Raw genomic sequence first — 19,904 nt, 5'->3', positions numbered from 1 at the left:
GGGGGTTGATGAAACTGCCCAAAGAGCAGGAGGGGGGAAGTGTTCAGCTTTATTTGCCGGTTAGTTAACAGGAGATCATTTTCTCACCTGCTCATACACTTCTACTCCACCAGACTGATAACTCTCTCATTCAACAAAGTGGCTGTTCTTGCTGGAGGAAACTCACTTTCAACCCAAGAACAGTTATATGCAGAAGTTCTGATTCCAAAGGAAGCCCTAGGGGGCTATTAAACGCACACCATCCAGACCCCTGCCCCAGCGCCCTCTGTCCCACGGTTCCAGGCAGGCCTGTGATCCCTCAGCACCCCAGTTTGGGGGACAGACCAAATCGGAGTGGGAGTAGTCGTGGAGGTTTCCCATTTAGTCTGCAGCTGGGGGAGGTTTTGAGTAAGGAGTGAGGCAGAGTCAGTTTGGAAGCTCGGTGGGACTTGGCCCAGCAGAGAAGATCCTACATCCCTGCAGTGCCGGGCGGTCGCTTTCCTTTCAAGCCAAGGGGAGGGGATTACCCGGGATTTGGGTTTGGGAGCCCAGAGCGCAGAAAGCGCTTTGATTTACGAGCAGAGGCTGAGCTGCCGTCGCCATCAGTGAGGGTGACTCACTTGGAGTTTGGGTGGGAGGTGGATCCGGAGAGGGGACTAAACCAGGCAACTTGGCTAGGGGCGGGGGAGGCCTGAAGAAAGCGCCCAGCTCTGCAGGGGCCTGCGAGCGGCGCCCGGCTCCCCACCCTCTGTCCCAGCCTTCGGAGCACAGGGACCCGCGGCCTCTAGCGGCACCCGGGTAGGTGGCGCGGGGTGGAAGGGTGCATGCACGTCGTGGGGCGCGTTTTGTTTTGGTTACCCGGAGGCAAAGCGCCGACACTGCGCCTTCCTCCTATCCTCCTAAGGACTGGCAAGAGCCACCAACGACGCCCCGCTGCGGGCTCAGGAGTGCGCGGGGTGGTCACCTTCACCTAGGTTTCTCCCCTGAGCAGAACCCTTGAGCTACTTTTGAATTGCATCTCCTATTCCCAAGGGTCTGCAGACACCATCTCATTTAGCCGACCTTCTTACTTTACCTAACAGCCCCAGCACCACGCACAATATCTGACTCGGGAGAACGCAGGAAAGTGGAAAAGCTGCCATCACAAGGTACCAACTCGACAGAGTGGGCACGCAAGGAGGTGCTGAGTTGATAGCGCCCCGCTCTTCTCTGGCGGTCGCCTTAAACGACCCCATCCACCACCCCACACAGCTCTGCAGTGGCCAAGACCCAGGAAGCAGCCCTCAACCCGGCGGAAACCCGACCCGCAGGAGTTCAGAATCAGGTTTCAAAACACAGTAGGGCCGCGTCGCACCAGCACCCCACGTTGCCGCGGCCCCGAAGGGGTGAATGATTAACTCTGTCACGTCGAGTCTCCACGTCCCCCGACCCCTTCGGTGCCAACCCCTGCCCACACTGCCCTCCCTGCAGAGCAGCGACAGTGACCTCCAGCGCAGGCCTGGGAACGGGGGTGGGGGGTGGCGGCAGCGGAGCCCCGGGGGCTCGGGAGCGCGCGCGCGCGCGCAGGGCCGGGAGCGACCCCGTGGAGGTGCAGACCCCGGCCGGCGCCAGCCCGGGGCGGCAGCGAGCGTCTTCCCGGCGCCCACCCGCGCTCCCTTGGCTCGGCCTGAACCGGGGAGAGTGGCAACTTCAAAGCCAGCAGCAGGATGGGGGTGGGAAACCGGGCAGCAGTGACCAGCCGAGGTGGGGGTGGGGACTGGGGCACAGGCGGGCGACCAGAAACTTGGGGGCGGGGGGGAGGGTAAGAAAGGAGGTTCCCCCGCCCCTTGCCACCAGCGCCCCCCGCCCCGGTCGAGGAAAGAGGTGGGGGTCGGGAGAGAGGTGGGGGCAGGGAGAGGTGGGCAGCCGGACCAGGCCGGTGGGGAAGGTAAGCGCCATGTTTGCAGGCACTTGGAGGAACAGAAAGCTGGGAAGGGGGTGGGGGCGAGGCCGGAGGAGGAGGAGGAAAGTTGGCGCTCACCTTTTGGACAGGGTCTCCGAGGGGTTCCGGTCGCGCTGCCGGCGGTTCTTGAACCAGTTGCTGACCTGGGTGAGCGAGAGGCCGGTGATCTTGGCCAGGTGCCGCTTCTCCGCGGGCGACGGGTAGCGATTCTGCTTGTAGAGCTCCTTGAGCGCGTTGCGCGACTTCTCCTTGAAACAATACACCGTCTCCTCGCCGTCCCAGATGGTGCGGGGCAGGGGGAATTTCCTGCGCAGCCGGTACTTGTCCACGGCGCCCAGCGGCCGGCCGCGCGCTCGCTCGGCCTCGGTGTAGCGCGCCTTGTACCAGAGCTGCTGCAGCAGCGGGTGGTTGGCCGACTCGAAGCTGTGGCTCTCGAGGATGCTGTAGAGCTCGGGGTAGATGCCCTGGTGGAAGGCCACCAGCGCCCGCGCCTTCAGCAGGCTCTCGTTGCCACGTAGCAGGTCGCTCTGGGGCAGGGACCACAGGAACCGGGCCAGGCGGTCCAGGTTGCCCCCCTGCTGCAGCGCCTCGCACACGCAGGCGACATGGTCGGGCGAGAAGGCCAGCGGGGTCTGCGCGGCGGCGGCGGCGTGGTGCCTGCCCACAAGTTCCGAGTGGAGTTGTACCTGATCCGCCGCTGCCCCTTCCTCTCCGCTCAGCCTGGCGGCGGCGGCCACCACCGCGGCGTCCCCCGGCTCCAGGGGGAAGGAGGCTGGAGCCGGGGGGCTCAGCCCCGTCGCCGCGCCCCCCGCCACTTCGCGGGGCGCCTCCTGCCCTTCCGAGGCGCTTTCCATCCCATTCTCCTGCTTGATGTCCGCCGCACTTGCAATCTGCCCGGTGGGGGAGGAAGAGGACATTTTTGGTTGTTTATTTTCCTCCCTCCCTCACTCCCTCGCACTCTTTTCCTCTTTCTTTCCCCCTCTCGTACTCCTCCTGCTGCGTCTCCCTCCCCCTCCCCCCCTCCGGAAAGCCCACTCCCTCCCTCCCGGTTTCGGCTGGATCTGGCCGATCAGGTTTCCCCCCGGCCACGCAGTCACCATTAAGATAGCAGCTAGAGCAAAGTAGTGTAAACGGATAGCTGCTTTCGGCCGTTTCCCCAACGTGACTCCTCGGGTGGCTGCACACTATATGGCACAGGCGGCCGGGCCGGCCCGGCCGAGCCACCTCATTGGCTACTTCGCGCTGAGAGGGAGGAGGAGACACCGCTTGTATCCCTGTCGATCACCCTCCTCCTACTCCACCCCTTGCCTTTCCCTCTCCTCCTGACCCCCGGGCACTTCTACCTGCAGGAAACACCGACATTCTTTTCAGGCTGCGCTCCTGGGCGGGAAATTACTCAAAGTGGCCTGAAAACTGGACAACAGATTCTTTCAAAAAGAAGCCCTGCCATTTCAGAGAGAATATTCGTGGTGTGGTGTCCCAGCCCTGGACTAAACCTTTAGCAAATAGACTACCCTCAGCATCCACTTGACAAAACCTCCAAGAAGCTTCTCCGGTGTTTTCCCAACACCATCACACATTCGCCCCTCCCGACCCCCCCAGATGTCTCTATCCAGGGGTTTATACGTAGGGGTCACTAATAAGATAGCATCAAGAGATGTTCTAGGGGGAAGCATTTACTGTAAATTAAAAGACCCAAAGGGGTCAAATGCCTGAAACCCTCCAGATTGTATAAATGGCCTGCTGTGAAGCAAAACAAACCAAAACACCTTTAAAAAATGCAATTAGAACTTTTGAGTTGCCTGGAGAACAAGCAGCTCAGCGGAGTTGCTAATAATGTAACTAAACATGTAGAGATTATTAAACCATAGATTTTTTCATGGATGAATAGAGGGGAAGGAATTCAAGCTTTAGATTAAAATAAAGGTATGGAAATTTAAATCTTCCACATGAACATGTAAAATGTATGTGTATGACTACTTTTACTAGAAGATGATATTCCAGGCAGAAACACCATCTGTAGGTGCAGGTGTCTTCCAGATCAATCGGGATGAGCAGCCCTTTCCCACGACCAGGCATATCTTGGAAGATGGCCCCCTGGTTTGAGGCTGAAGTGCCTGGGGGTGGAGTTTGCAGCCATTCCTTCTTGTTTGTGTAAGATCTTAACTCACTTAAGGAAGAGCCTATCTCTGCTTCTCTGGGTCTGCCTACTGGTGCTCTTGCTCAAAAGCCAACATTTTAAGGACATCATTCTAACCTTTACTTCAAGGTAGCCTTCTGTTGTTTTTGGCTTCCCAATTACTCATGGCAGCCGTCTACTTCAGCATATTAGAAAGCAGCTGCGGCGGTCACCTGCTGTCATGATCAGCTTGGTGAGCTGTGTGTGTGTGTGTGTGTGTGTGTGTGTGTGTGTGTGTACAGGTTTACTTTTACTGCTGGTCAAACAAGAGGTCACTTGATACTGGAGTTAGCTTGTTTTAATATTGTCTTAATATAAGGAAGTCAGCGGTGACATCTCTGGTAGATTCAAAATTCCTAATCATTGAAATCCTGGGAATCCTGCTGGTGTATTGGTTACAAGTTGGGCTGCTAACTGCAAGGTCAGCAGTTTGAAACCATCAGCTTCTCTGAGAACGAGACATGAGACTCTGTACTCATGGAAAGGGTTGCAGTCTTGGAAACCCACAGCGGCAGTTCTACCCTGCCCTACAGGGTCACTCTGAGTTGGAATTGATGAGATGACAATGAGTTTGGTGAATCATCAAAAAGACCACATACTTCCAACTGATTGGAAACATCCATTTCCAACAAGTTTCTGGACAATGCCTGAGATTTATGACTTCATTGAGAATTACTTACAGAAAATTACGTACATTTAAGAATTTACATTTACTGAAAAATGACAGAGATAGCACAGAGTTCCTACGTACTCTCCGCCTAGTCTCCTCTCATGCTAGCATCTTTCCTTATTATGGAACATTTATAAAAAGCAGTTCACATTGGTAAGTTACTCTTAATTAATCTCTGGACTTCATTTCTTATACTTTTGATACGATTGAGAGGCTAGTCCCTAAAAAAAGACCCCATGCTTGGTAGAGAGTCAGCAAAAAAGAGGAAGCCCCTCAACAAGATGGATTGACCACAGTGACTGGAACAATGGGCTCAACCATAGCAATAATGGTGAAGATGGTGCAGCACCACGCCATGTTCCATTCTGCTGTGCAGAGGGGCACTTCGTGTCAGAAATGACTCGGGGGCACCTGGCAACAACAATACTAACACCAACAGACTTTGTTCAGATTTCACCAATTTTTCCAATGTTTCCTTTTTCTATTCCACAATCCAATCAAGATATCACATTGCATATGATTTCCTAAAATTTTAGAACATATTTGTCAGAGCAAAGTAAACAGGACGGAGTGCAGTAGAGTAGAAAGGATGTGGATTTAGAGATCAGCTAGGTAGATAAAGATTTAATCCTAGCTGCTTGACTATTACTAAAAGTGGTCAGACTTCTTGTGAGGATTAAGTGTGTTGACGTTTCAAAAGCACCCGGTGCATAATGAATGCCAATAGATGTTTATTTTCTTCCTTATATTAGTGCAAAGCAGGAGACTTTTAATTTGTATATGCCTAATGGAATTCTTTTTTCTGTAAACCCATTGCTGTTCAGTTGCTTTTGACTCGTCTCAACCTTATAGGTAGAGAACTGTCACCCAGGGTCCCCAAGGCTGTAAATCTTTTCAGAAGCAGATGGCCAAGCAGGCATCTTTGTCCCATAGTGCAGCTAATAGGTTTGAACTGCTAACCTTTAGGTTAGTAGCTAAGTACTTTAACCACTGTCCTGGCAGGGCTCCTCCTTTTGCTACAGGATGCCAATCAAAACCTACTACCTATGAACAGATTCTGACTCAGTGACCCTATGTGTCTCCTAAGCTATAGATGGAGTCTAATGGCATGATGGTTACATGTGGACTGCCAACATCAACTCCAACATTTTGAAACTACCAGCTCTCCATGGGAGAAAGATGAGGCTTTCTATTCCCATAAAGAGTTAAGTCTTGAAAAACCACAGGGGCAGTTCACTCTGGCCTGTAGAATTGCTGAGTCAGAATCGACTCAATGGCAATGCATTTTTTTTGAGAGGCTTTAGATTTTTATAGGAGCAGAGAGCCTCCTCTTTCTCCCAAGGAGTGGCTGGTGGGTTTGAACCTCGGACCCTGCAGTTAACAATCTAATGCTTACCCAACAGCACAAGTAGGAGCTCCTGTGCTATAAGAGGCTATGCAAGGTCAGACCATTGGAGTCTTCTTTAGGTTTATAATCAATCAAATATAGCACATAGCTTTGGAAAATCATTTATTTTATTTCTACATGTCTTCTCTATATTGCTTCCAGAGCACCAAGTTCAACAGAGTAGACAGAAGCAGCAGTGGCCTTCTGTGACATTACTAGTCTATATCTACATTTCTATTCCATAGATCCAAAGAAGATCCCTGTAGGATCAAAAGTGAAATCCAACACTGGGCTCCAGATTCCTTTAGTAGACTGAGCCTTGGAGCGCATTCTGCCTGCAGTCCAAAGTCGACCAGGAGTCTTCTTTTCAAACATGGCCAGCTACGTTGGAATGGGAACGTTGGAGAGGGGCTAGAATACATCTCAGAGTACTGCTTTTGACGGTTTGTGAAGTTGAGAAATCCTTCTTCCTATGTCTATAATTTATACTCACTGAGTCTGCCGTGGTGATAGGCTGTCTAAGGCTGTGCAGTGATTTGGGAAGACAGAGCAGAGTCTAGGATTGGGTGAGAGGGAAGAGGCTCAGAAAACCAAGTTCCTTCTTTAGGTTATTTTTCCCTCCAGTCTGAAGATCATGATAAGAATATGAAAATCCTTTGGTATTTTAGTACATTGAAGAAAATTCCTGCTCAGGAAAAAAAGAAAGAAAAAGGTTCCCTTTGCTTGTGCTTCAATATATATAAAAAAATTTTTTTTTGCCACCATGAGTGGTGATTTCCCTTTTTAAGGCCAACCTTGACTGTCTGAAAGAAAGAGGCCAAGCCCTTATCCCCAAATCTTGGTGCGTCCTTTCGAGTTTAGAAAATGTATGCACCTATTAGAGTCCCAGTCATCTTCTAGGCAGAGAAGACACTCCATTGTTATCTAGTGACTGATACATGGATTGTTATCTAGTGACTGATGGTTGACGATGAGACATAGTGAACCATTCTAAAGGCTTATCCATTTGTCAACATTGATTGAGTCCTGATTAAGTATAAGGCATTGAATCAGATACTAAAAGTTAGAGAGGCAAATATAGTGGAGTCCTTGTTCCTGAAAAGCTTAAAATCTAGTTGGGGGTCGTAAAGCATATTCATAAATAAGTACAAAATAGACATGGGTGTGTGGAGGAGAGAGAGCCTCATCTTGAGGAGAGGAGGGCAATGGGAAGTGAATTTTCAGTTGGGCCTTGAAAGAGAAAAAAATATGGGAGGACAGGAATGGAAGTTCATTGGAGGCAGAGGGAACAAAATGAGCAAAGCATGGAGTCATAAAAGTGACAGATATTTCTGAAATATTGAATAATTCAGTTTGTCTCCAGGGTGGGTTTTATGTAAGTGTGTGGTAGGAAATGAGTTTAAAAGGAAACAAATTATGAAGACTTTTCAATGACATGCTGTGGTGGACACAGCAGTACATGTATAGTGGCTACACTGGTGCCTCCTATTATGGCCACAGTTAATCGGTCATCATGGAGTCCAAGCCAATCAGAATCCTCTTTTCACTTGAACGAGAGAAAGAGTTCATCTCTGACTGGTGGAAGCAGCCTTGGATACAACAACTGGGACTCTCCATGACCAAGTTATTTGCCTGTAGATACTGATTGGCAGTAGTTGGGAAAGGAGTGATCAAGGTGAATTGCATGGACAACAGTGGAGAGATAGCATACTGGTCAAGATTGAGTGAATGGCAGGTTGTAGTCATTTCTTAGGTGGAAGTCATTACTCTGGTGGTGTAGTGGGTCATTCATTGAGTTAATTACAAGGTCTGACGTTTGAACTCACCAGTTGCTCTGCAGAAACAAGATTAGGTAGGCTCTCTGCACCTGTTAAGATGGAAACCTGAAAAGACAGTCCTACTTGGTCTTATAGGGTTGCCATGAGTCAGAATTGACTCAGCAATAGTGGGTTTTAGTTTTCTAGTCATTTCAGAGGCTTAGCAACACTTGTGCCGTTGCTCGTTGTTAAGAATTTCCTTAGGAGTCAGTAACCCCACTTGAAGTGGCGAAGGAGAAATGGATCATGAAACCAAACAATCTGAAGATCAGGAGAGCAGCTGGCTGGACTTGAAGACCTCTGTCCCTTTTCATTGATCTCTGTCTCTTATCAACTTAGTTGTAGGCTTTCAAAAAGACTTTCTTCAGGAAATCAGAATCATGGTTAGCAGGAGTGCCTAGGTCTCATTAGAGGAGAGTTACTTGCAATTTGAAAAATCCCCAGGCAGATCTCTGATTGGTCTAGTCAGGTCGTGTGTTAATCCTTGGGTCAGAGGACCAGCCTTGGGATTGATAGGCCTGGTAAAGCCACATAGGCATGTGGGAGAGGAGCTACTTTCCAATTTAAGGAGGTGTGCTATCTTGACTCAAGGGGCAGAACCATAACTGTTCTCGTTAGATGAAGAACATCCACCTGGGTCCATACTCTTGGGGCTGGAAAAGGGGGTTTTAATTTGAGAAACTGGCTCAGGGAAGTAGATTCAGCTGTTACCTGAGGTAGGAGTGCTAGAAGATGAAATGCAGAAAGAGAAAGAAAGGGTTCAACTGGTCCGCTTGTGTGATGTACCTGCCTTAACAAATGTGCGAGTTTTTGCGGTTCGGTGGCCTTCTTTGGGTTTTGCATTTCAGCATGCTCTCAAACTTTACGAACCAGAATGATGGCACTGCCATCACTGTCTTCCTCAAGCTTTTTGACCATTCTGTTAGTGACAGCCACCGGACAAATGGCATGCATTTCCGAGTGCCTGTTACTTGAGGGCGCTTTATATATGTATGTTCAAGAGAGTGTCAAAATGTTTGTGGAAGAATTCTATTTTTTCACGAGCTATTTGTAGCTTTCTAATATTATGTAATCAACCATCGAAGCAACTCTGAAATGCATTCTTTAAAGGAAGTAAAATGATGAAATTTGGCTCAAACTGTCTGACTTAAGCCCAGGCTATCCCCATTACATTAGACTCTTGTAGATATTACTACTACCCACGTTAGGGTCTCTCTAGAAGTCAGAAGCTACTAGATGGCACTGGATAGACTATCCACCTGTCGGGTTCTCATACTGTAGCGGCCTGAATATTGCTGTGATTCTGGAAGCTATGCCACCAATATTTCAAACATCAGCAGGGCCATCCATGGTAGACTGGTTGCAGCAGATCCTTTTAGACTAAGGAAGAAAGGACTGGTGAGCTACTTCTGAGAATTAGCCAATGAAAACTGTATGGATCACAACAGAACACTGTCTGGCTTGCTTGCTTTGGACACCAGGAGGGATCCGTCACTAGAGGGATTTTATGTTTGGTGAAGCAGAGAGCCAATGAGGATATGGGAGACCGTTGGTTACATGAATTGGCACAATAGTTTCAATGCACTTGAACACGCTAGTGATTACGAGAACAATGCAGGAGTGGGTAACACTTTGTTCTGTTGTATATAAAGGTGCACTGAGTCAGAGCTCACTTGATAGTAGCTAATGACAGTACCACCACCAATACTACTACTACTAATAATAAATGGCAAACAGTTGTTCAGATCTTATTTGGTGTTCAAAAAACCCAATTCCACTGTTGCCAAGTCAATTCTGACTCATATCAACCTTACAGGACAGAGTAGAACTGCCCAATAGGGTTTTCAATGCTGTAAATCTGCACAGAAATAGATTGTTACACCTTTCTTCTGAGGAGCAACTAGTGCAACAGTTCTCAACCTGTGGGTCATGACCCTTTTCACAGGGGTCGCTTAAGCCCAATGGAAAACACATATTTCCTGTGGTCTTAGGAACGGAGACACGGGTCCTCTATCTGTCTCCAGGTGGGTCTGCCCACATGCATATATGTGAGAAAGAAGCTATCTCAACCTTCGCATTGATGCTGGCTTTTTATGCATACTGTCCCAAAATGTAGCAATGTAGCTTCCTGTTGTTATATTAAGATTGTTACCCATGCTACACCATTCTTCAAGACAAACTTTCATTTATTTGTCATTAGAAATAAATATTTCACAATATATATTGCATATTGTTTTTGTGATTAATCACTGTGCTCTAATTTCAATTTGTAATAATGAAAATACATGCCGCATATCAGATATTTACAGGAGGATTCATCACAGTAGCAAAATTACAGTGATGAAGTAGCTACGAAAATAATTTTATGGTTAGGGGTCGCCACAACATGAAGAACTGTATTAAAGGGTCCCAGCATCAGGAAGGTTGAGAAACGCTGAGCTAATGAGTTTTAACTGTCCATCTTTTGATTAGCATTCAAGAGCTTATCCACTGCACAACAAAGGCTCCTTTTATTTGGTGTTAGTAATGTAGGAAGTATTTTCCATGAGATATCTCCTTCAACCTTTATAAGTACGATCTTCACTTTATAGTTGAAGAAACTAAGGCTAAGGTAACATAAGAGAGCTGCTAAATGGTAAGGCCAGCACTTGAATTCAGCTCTTTTGGTGTCAGAAGCCAAATCTGTAAGCACTTAGCAGTGAGAAGCCTCGGTTGTCGAACAGCGCAAAGCTTGGGCTTTCCACTGCTCTGTCAGCAAAGTTCGGGGGAATCTGCTCAGTGTTCATAAATTTGCTCCATAGCTGAACTGAAAGTGTGATTTGGAAAAAAAACCTACAGGCGTGCGAGTGAGTTGCGAGTTGGGTCTTGCTGCCGACACAAAGGGCGGAGCTTCAGTCTAAGCTCCACTCTCGCGCAGACAACCTACAGTCCTTGTGTTACTGGGTTAAAACGTTCCTCTGTGGGTTGCCCCCTCCTTCAGCTTTATTTGCATAAAATATCATCCCCACGTCACCAAAGAAAGTTAGTGATACCTGGATAAAGCAGCTAATGTAGCAAAGGTGTGAAATCAAACCATGAAACAAAGAACCCAGGCCGTCAAGGAGGTTGAAAAGTTATCGTCAAGGAGGTTGAAAAGTTATCGTTCATTTGGAAAAATCAGAAACACCTCGATAGTGATAGCAGTGATGTGTGAGAAGGCTAAACGTCTTCATAGTGATTTAAAGTCCTGGAAAAAGAAATCCTTAAGTGTAACTTTGGGGCCTCAGAACCCATGATTTGTTTTCCATGATTTCTCCTGGGAGAAATATGTTCAGTTCTTGAACTTTTTGGGTGTTTAAACACGAATTTGGAGTGCACTGAGTTGGCCAGCTGAGGTTTCACTGTATTTTTATGGCCTCTAGCTCCACAGCCAGGAGCCGTGCCAGTGCCATTGGGGAAATGAGGAGATGACAGGGACCCACGAGGTTCAATGGGAGCACGATGAGACTCCCATAAAGACTTAGAACAGCAGTTCTCCGCTGGTGGGTCACAACCCCTGTGGGGGGTCGAACGACCCTTTCATAGGAGTCTAAGACCATCAGATAACACATACCCACTTACAGGCAGGTATACCCACATGCAGATATGCTGATCTGGTGAGAAAAAGGCTATCTCAACCTTCGCACTGATGCTGGCTTTTTAGGCATACTGTCCCAAAAAGTAGCAATGTAGTTTCCTGTTGTTATATTAAGGTTGTTACCCATGCTACACCATGCTTCAAGACAAACTTTCATTTATTTGTCACTAGAAATAAATATTTCACAATATATAATTGCATATTGTTCTTGTGATTAAGCACTATGCTCTAATTATGTTCAATTCGTAACAATGAAAATACATGCTACATATATAATGTGACCAGATTTTAACATTGGTAAAGCGGGACAAAAGCAGGACACCATTGATAAAACTCATATCCTGGTGAAATAGCCACATGGCAGCTGAAAACCGAATACCCTAGCTTGTCGTGCATTCTTTCAAAAAATTGGGACTTTTTAAAAATGCCATGGGACGCAGGAAAAATTGTTCAAAATCAGGACTGTCCCGCCAAAAGCGGGACGTCTGGTCACCTTATGCATATAAGATTTTTACATGAAGATTCATAACAGTAGCAAAATGACAGTGATGAAGTAGCAATGAAAATAATTTTATGGTTGGGGGCCTCACGGCATGAGGAAGGTTGCGAACCACTGACTTAGAGCCTTGGAAACTCTATATAGGTGACTGAGTCAGACTCGATGGCAGTGGGCTTTTTTTTTTTTTTTTTAAGCACGATGGCTAACACTTATCTGATACTGTCCAACCAGCTGTTGCCACGAGGCTTCCCTGCTAGTACTTGCCCATCTGTTTTCTTTGCCTTGATCTCAAGACTAGGAGACGGGAAATGCAATTCACTTCACAGTGTGGTTGGGGTATCCTGTTATAAGACACAATTAAGAATGTCTGGTGATTGTATTAAACACTAATAATGTCAACTGAGCGGATGACTTCTCAATACAGTAGTGGCTCAACTTTTTATTTATTCATTGACCATATGTTTTCCTTCATCAGGACTTCCCTGTTCTTTTTAAGTATAAAGACCCTATATTCCTGCAAAACTTCACTTGGAGTCATGTAAATGGGTTGGATTAGAGCAGTGGTTCTCAACCTTCCTAATGCTGCGAGCCTTTAATACAGTTCCTCATGTTGTGATGACCCCCAACCATAAAATTATTTTCGTTGCTACTTCATAACTGTTGTTTTACTACTGTTATGAATCCTCAGGTAAATATCTAATATGCAGCATGTTTTTCATTATTACAAATTGAACATAATTAAAGCACAGTGATTAATCACAAAAACAACATGTAATTGTAATTCTTGAAGTGTTGTTTTATCGTCAATACTGCTGCTTTCTACACAGTAGCTGCTCTCTACACATGTGTGACTGGTCCGCATAGGTACATTATGGCGCCAACCCTGTCACATATACCTGTATTTATATGGGGTATATGTTATGGGGTTAGTGCCATGATGTCATCCCACCAGATACTCGTTTGTGGGCTTATCTGTATGTGGGCAGACCCCCCTGGAGATGGATAAAGGAGTGGTGTCTGGGTTCCTAAGATCATTGGAAATATGTGTTTTCCGATGGTGTTAGGCGACCCCTGTGAAAGGGTCGTGCCATCCCCAAAGGGGTCTCGACCCACAGGTTGAGAACCGCTGCATTAGAGAGTGTGATCTCTTTAATAATAGGCCTGTACTTCAGGACAACATTTGGTGTCGCCATTTGTACATACGTTGCCATCATCATTTCCAACATATTTTCTTTTTGTGTGTGTGCATGTATAAGAAAGAGCTTTATATAAAAGAGCAATTGTATATTGAGAAAACATCCCATCCCAGAAATAGTCCATAAGTCTGATATTAGCCCATATGTCTGATACCAGTCTATAAATTCTTCTTCAGACTCACAGGACACATGCAATGATGCCAAATATAGGAAAGCCTTTTGGATCCAGTGGTGATGGAAGCATCTCAGCACAGGCAGGGGTCTCCATGTGGCTCCTCTAGCTCCAGGGCTCTAGCTCTATCAGTGTAGCTCCATGTGGCTTGTCAACAGGAATGTCTTGCAGGACCAACATATTTTCTTTGTACTTGAGCCCTTGGTATCAGCTCCTCTTTTTTCCCTCTCTCATCCCTCCACTCTTGTGAACCCTTGATAAATTATAAATTATCATTTTATATTTTACACCATCTCCTGTCTCCCTTCACCCACATTCCAGTTGTTCGTCCCCCTTGGGGGTGGGCATTGTACTTTCTCCCCCTTCTACTTCCACCTTCCCTCTACCCTCATGGTATTGCTACTCCTAATATTGTACAGAGGGCTTTATCTGTACCAGTGTACATGCTCTGGTCTAGCCAGATTTGTAAGATAGCACTGGGGTCATGATAGTGGGGGGAGGAAACATTAAAGAACTAGAGGAATGTTGTGTGTTTCGTCGGTGCTATACTGCACCCTGGCTGACTTGTTCTTTCATTGTGACCTTTCTGTGAGGGGATGTCCAATTGTCTACAGATGGGCTTTGGGTCTCCACTCCAACCCCCCTTCTTCCCATAGATATAATTGTTTGTTTTGGGTCTTCTGATGCCTGGTACCTGATTCCATTGACATCTGGTGATCACACAGGCTGGTGTGCTTCTTCCATGTGGGCTTTGTTGCTCCCCTACTAGATGGCCTCTTGTTTAACATCAAGCCTTTAAGGCCCCAGATGCTATATGGTTTAATAGCCAGGCACCATCAGTTTTCTTCACCACAGTTGCTTATGCATGCATTTTGACTTCAGCAATGGTGTTGGGAAGGTGAGCATCACAGAATGCCAAGTTATTAGAACAAAGTGTTCTTGCATTGAGGGAGGACTTGAGTAGAGGCCCAATGCCCATCTGCTACCTTGATACTTAAATATACTTGATATATAAATATATGTATATAGACCTATATCCCTATTGTTATATACTCGAATATAAGCCAATCCAAATATCAGCCGAGGCACCTAACTTTACCACAAAAACTGCATTAAAAAATGTGCTGAAAAACTCGGCTTATACACGAGTATATATGGTACATATATACATGCCTATATTTATACCTCTATAAATGTCTTTTGCCTCCTAGTTTTTTCCTGTATTCCCTTTTACTTTCCTCCTGTCCCACTATCATGTTTGACCTACGTTCAGCTCTTAGTAATTCCTCTTGGATACATTGCTTTTGACCAAACCCCAGCCACGCGTTCTATACCCTTCTTGCCATCGATTTTAGATCTCTTATTGTTCCCTTCTCCTTGGGTTTGTTGGCTCCCCACTCTCATTCCTCCACCTCCTGCTCTTCCCTGTCTCCTTAGAGCCGTAGGTCTCATTGTTTTCTTCTTGGGATTGCTTATCTTGCCTATCTTATATAGATAGACATCAACGAAGAAGAAGACAAAGATGAAGAAGAAGAAGAAGAAGAAAAGGGCCTGGAAATAGTTCCAGGTCTGTTTGCTGACCCTTATGAATGCTTTCTGATTGAGTCTGATGAGGTGCCAAGCCCTGTCCTCCAAGTCTGAAGTCTATTTTCAGCATTCCTCGGGGACTTCTTTGTTTTGCTCCCCTTGGTATTTTGTTCACCCCAGTAAAAAAAACATTTTTTTTACTGAAAAGAGTACAATATAAAAAGTTAAAATTACTATGAGTAATTGTATGTATTAACTTGAAAATCTTTTCTTCATGTGCACTTGTCTAGATGGAATTTAAGTTAGATGAAGGTAATTACAAGAGAAATAATGGCATAAACATTTTCACATTATATTATCACTGATGATCATTCACTCATTCATCATTTTCTCTAGTCAATAAGTATCAACAAGTCCTTGTTTACATGTCTTACAGAGTCAATAAGATGTGGTCACTTACAATAGGACAGACAGGTTTATTATCTGATAGAGCCATTTACACAGTTCATTTTATAATCTTGATAAAGGGTCTGAATTTGGCTTTCAATTTGCACAGATTCTGTTCTCAGATCTTGGAATTACTGAAATAAAGTTGCATCTACTTTTGTAATTCCTTTTCAGTGTTTGGGAAAATGAACATCTTTGATGGGAATGGGAAAGCAACATTCGCTCGCTCGCTACTAGTTGGATAAACCACTCAGCTATTAACTGGTGAGTCAGCAGTTGCACTCACCCACCCCTTTACAGGAGAACTATGCATTAGTCGGCTTTTGCAAAGATTTATCACTTTGGTTTCGAAACCCCTTGTAGCAGTTTTACTCTTCCCCATAGAGTCTCTAGGAACCCCAGCAGCCTAGAGGGTAGCCTAGGGCTGCTAACATCAGGGTCAACCATTTGAAACCACCAGCTACGCTGCAGAAGTCCTCCTCCACTAAACCAAACCAAACCAGACCAGACCAGACCAGACCAAAACAAACCAAAACAAACCAAACAAAAAATCCCAACACTCACTGCCATCGAGCCGATCCTGACTCCTCAACCCATAGTGACCTCACAGGAGCAGTTCTGTCTCCGTGGGTTTTATGAAAGTTCTAACTCTCTCTGTGGGTTTTATGTCTACTTTATGAAAGTAGACAACCTTTTCTTTGTCCTGTGGAATGGTTTTTAACTGTGGACCTTGTGGTTAACAGCCCCACCCATAACCACTAGGCCACCAGGGCTCCTTCTTCAGGTGAAATAATAGGCTTTCCACTCCTGTAGATAGATAGTTCTTTAGTCTCAGCAGCAATTATACCACGTCCGCATAGGGTCATTATGAATTTGTTTCTTTGGATGTAGGGCTGCTGTGAGAGTTAGAATTAACTTGAGGGCAGTGTTTTTGAAAATTTTTTTAGTGTGTGTGTGTGTGTGTGTGTGTGTATGTGTATGAGAGAGGTTCTTAGGCTTGTTTGACAGTCTTGAGGTAAGCACCTTTGCAGAACCCTTGCCAGATATTATTTTATTATTTGTATAAATATTCTGCTACTTAGTGAAAATAGATAGCATTTAGGGTATAATTGTAGATACAAATTTCCAAACTTTTCATATGTAAGAATGCACAGTATTTTCTTTGTTTATGTTGAGTATACAGATACAAAAGAAAAGTATAAAGCACAGGCTATCAAATTTTCCAAAAGAAATGACTAGTTACTGGTTATAACACCAGCCACAGCTATTTGAATTTATGGGAATGTTCTTTGATAGGATGAAATGAAATTTACCTTCCTAATTGTGGTACAGCACATTAAAAAAAAATGTGACTGGTTGCAAGAGTTGAGACTGTCCAATTTGCCTTGTAAAAACGTTTTATTTCCCTTTTCTGATAGTGGTAATGCTTTGTAAAGTCAATTTTCACAAAGATATGCTTTCTAACCCCCACACTAACTAAATAAAAATAATACCCACAGACCATTTACCAGAGAGCTGGAAACGTGAAATCACATGTAGTTCTTAAAAAAAAAAAAGAGAAAGACAAGAGATGTCCGCGAGTGCTCTAGCATTACCACAATGATGTAGTACATGATGTTAATTTACAGAGCTCATTTCAGTAGTGTTTTGTTCATTTGCTCTCCAGATGTATATATATATATATATATTTTTTTCAGTTGCATATTTTTATAGAACATAAAAATATCTGTTTTAGAGTTTAATCTCTGCGACTCAAGCCTTACATAAAACGCTATGACGTGGTTCCAACTCACAGACCAAGAGGCTTGCAGGTCACCTGTTCCTTGGGAAAGTTTTCGTGGTTTTCTAAGCGGGGAAGACTAAGACCGGCGCGCAGCGCGGAGCGGGCCCCGCCGGCGGAACCTTGGCGCCGCAGTCCGGCCGCGGCCGGCGCGCATTCTCCGCGGACCGCCGCCGCGGGCGCCTGCCGTGCGACCAGCCGGGGGTCCGGGCTGCGGGGGCTGCGAGGGGGGCCGCCTTCTGGGAGAGCTTGTAGGGGAGGAGACACCATGGACGATCAGGGGTGCCCGCGATGTAAGACCACCAAGTACCGGAACCCGTCCTTGAAGCTGATGGTGAATGTGTGCGGACACACTCTGTGAGTAGCCCCGGCGAGGCGGGGGGTGGGTTCAGAGGCGCTTGGCCTCGGTTCAGGATGCCGAGGGCGGTTCATTCGGACCAGAGCGAGGACCACGCCGACCGGGAGCGTGCATTTCTGGAAACGAACTGTGGCTGCTGACGCGGAGCGACCCTGGCCTGCTTTGGGCTGCAGGTTCTTCCTCCGTGGCCCATGCAAACCTCCGCTGTTCGTGCCAGGTTCAGGTTTGCCAAACGGGCTCCTGACGTAGCGCCGGTTAAAAGTGTGGCGTAGGGTATTGGAGTGTGTCTTTAATTTTGCATGGCCTGTTTTGAAAAGTGCGGAAGGCTGTGAGGAGTTAAAATGACGAGGCGTGTATACAGCTGTTCTAGATTGTAGGGGTTCATCTCTGCGCTCAGTTGTCCTGAAGGAGTTCCACAATGGGCTCGTCGCTGAAGGGGGCACGATCCGAATTGTACGGAGTTGATTTTGGAGATGTTGCGCGTACACTCTGTGCCACCACTGCTCGAAGCGTCCTATCCCGGGTTATCTCTGGTCATGCCCAGAAGAGTCCTATGCAAGCAGGCACCGGTGTCAGCCTCATTTATTTCATGAGCCCTTGTTAGAATTGGAATCTGGAAGTCTGACTCTGAGAATGCCCACTTTTGAGGCGAGGAATTTCTTTTTGCTGGTTTGAGGTGGGAAAAGAGGGAGATTGGCCTTGAGTACTTGGAAGAATAAATGCAGGAATTGGTCAAAAGGTTCCTTACCACATTTTTGTGGTAGTAAAGACCCTATCTATAAAGTACTTTGGAATGAAAGGCCCCATACAGGGGTGAGCATATGTTCTATTCCTGGAGTTTTTCTGAGGTTTCTTAGAGATTAAAAAAAAAAAAAAGATGGATACTCTACCATGTTGAAGACAAGGTGTTTAGGTAATTACAATTTGTTTGATTGGTGTTAGTAACTATTATGATAGAATTTATGACCTTAATTCATTGGGCCATATTTCTAATTAATCTTTATTTTCTTTCACCTTCCCTAGCAAAGGAAGTACAGTAAAGCTTGTGACTAAGTGGCTTAAGACTAGAATAAAGCAACAGTAATATAGAATGCATGGAAGAAGGAATCGTGAGGCAAGCCCTGTAGACAGAGGGTTTTCAGAACGATTTTGTCTAGTTTACCTCTATTTTCCTGTACTACATTTCTTAACCCTTGGTCCTAAAGGAGACGGGGATGCTCAAATGTGCTGTTTTGGAAGGATGCTAGATATAATTGACTGGAAGTGATTTCTGCTTCACAGAAATCAGCTTATTAGGGAAAATTGTGGGATTTCAGTCAAATAAATGGCATTTTTATTAGACCGTTATATTTATCTTCTATTGGAAATTGCTTTTATCCTATCCTTAGGATAGGATGAAATATTCTTATTTCATAAGAATAAGGCTTGTCCTTTTCGTTCTAGTATTGTATGTATTTTGTTTTATTAACATGTTAGCTGCAGACCAGTTTGCAGTCATTTTTTGACTTGAGGTATTACATTGTCATTCAGTATTACATCTTAGTATTGCTCAAGAAGGAATTGCCTAAGAGTATAAGCTCTGGAATCAGTTGCTTGAATTCCTATTCTTTATTTTTGTGTAACTTTGGGCGACCCTGAGTAACGTTGGTCCTTGTTTGTTTTATCTGTAAAATAGAGGGAGTGCTTCATCACAGGGTTTAAAAATTAACTTGTTGTTACTGTTAGTTGCTCTCAAGTTACCTCTGACTCATAATAACTTTATACATAACAACAGAAGGTTGCCTAGCCCTATGTCATCTTCATGATCTGTTTTGTTGGAGTTCATTATCCTGACTATTGTGTAAACCCATCTCATTGAGTTTTTCCCTTGTTTTTACTGATATACCCTGCCAATAATATATGTAAAGCTAAGTCACATAGTAAGTCACAATATTCATTAGCCACATTATCACTATTATTTGTGAGTAGTATGAGTAATAAGCAGACATAAAATTAAGATAGAATTTATTTGGCTTGGTAAAGATTTGCACAATGATGATGATTAAATTTAACTTTAATGATAACCTTATTTTAATTTTCTTAATGTGAACACTGTACCATGTTCCCTATTTTCTAAATAACCCCATTGGCTCAGTAGTTAAGTGCTTGCCTGCTTATCGAAAGGTCCACAGTTCAAATCCACTAACCACTCTGTGGATTTAATCTGCAAAATCAAACCAAAAACAAACCAAATCACACTACTGCTATCCAGTTGATCTCAATTAATTGTGATTCTGCAGGACAGAGTAGAACTGCACCAAAAGGTTCCCAACCCTATAAACCGTTATGGAAGCAG

The 19,904-nt window shown here is 45.3% G+C and overlaps 2 protein-coding genes across 3 annotated transcripts in view; one reads left to right on the top strand and one right to left on the bottom strand.

Annotated features, from left to right (window-relative positions):
* The window catches only part of SIX4 (SIX homeobox 4), a 13,016-nt gene extending 10,178 nt beyond the window's left edge, over nt 1–2,838 (bottom strand). Inside the window, exon 1 of the mRNA XM_004698631.2 lies at nt 2,000–2,838. Coding sequence (XP_004698688.1) covers nt 2,000–2,838 — 839 coding nt within the window. The remainder of the gene's footprint in view (nt 1–1,999) is intronic.
* Nucleotides 2,839–17,463: 14,625 nt separating this feature from the next.
* MNAT1 (MNAT1 component of CDK activating kinase) overlaps nt 17,464–19,904 on the top strand; it is a 203,010-nt gene continuing 200,569 nt past the window's right edge. Inside the window, exon 1 of one of the 2 annotated variants that reach the window (XM_004698633.2) lies at nt 17,464–17,568. In XM_004698633.2, coding sequence (XP_004698690.1) covers nt 17,480–17,568 — 89 coding nt within the window. In that variant the 5' untranslated portion in view covers nt 17,464–17,479. Of the gene's footprint in view, nt 17,569–17,726; nt 17,793–19,904 lie in introns of those variants that run through there. The other variant, XM_045287823.1, reaches the window with a different exon arrangement.

This window comes from Echinops telfairi, unplaced genomic scaffold (assembly GCF_000313985.2).
Source record: "Echinops telfairi isolate 266 unplaced genomic scaffold, ASM31398v2 ScPeMD7_18;HRSCAF=68, whole genome shotgun sequence".
In the NCBI taxonomy this organism is placed as follows: domain Eukaryota; kingdom Metazoa; phylum Chordata; class Mammalia; order Afrosoricida; family Tenrecidae; genus Echinops; species Echinops telfairi.
Note: the sequence above shows the minus strand (reverse complement) of the source record. Positions and strands in the feature narration are given on the sequence as shown.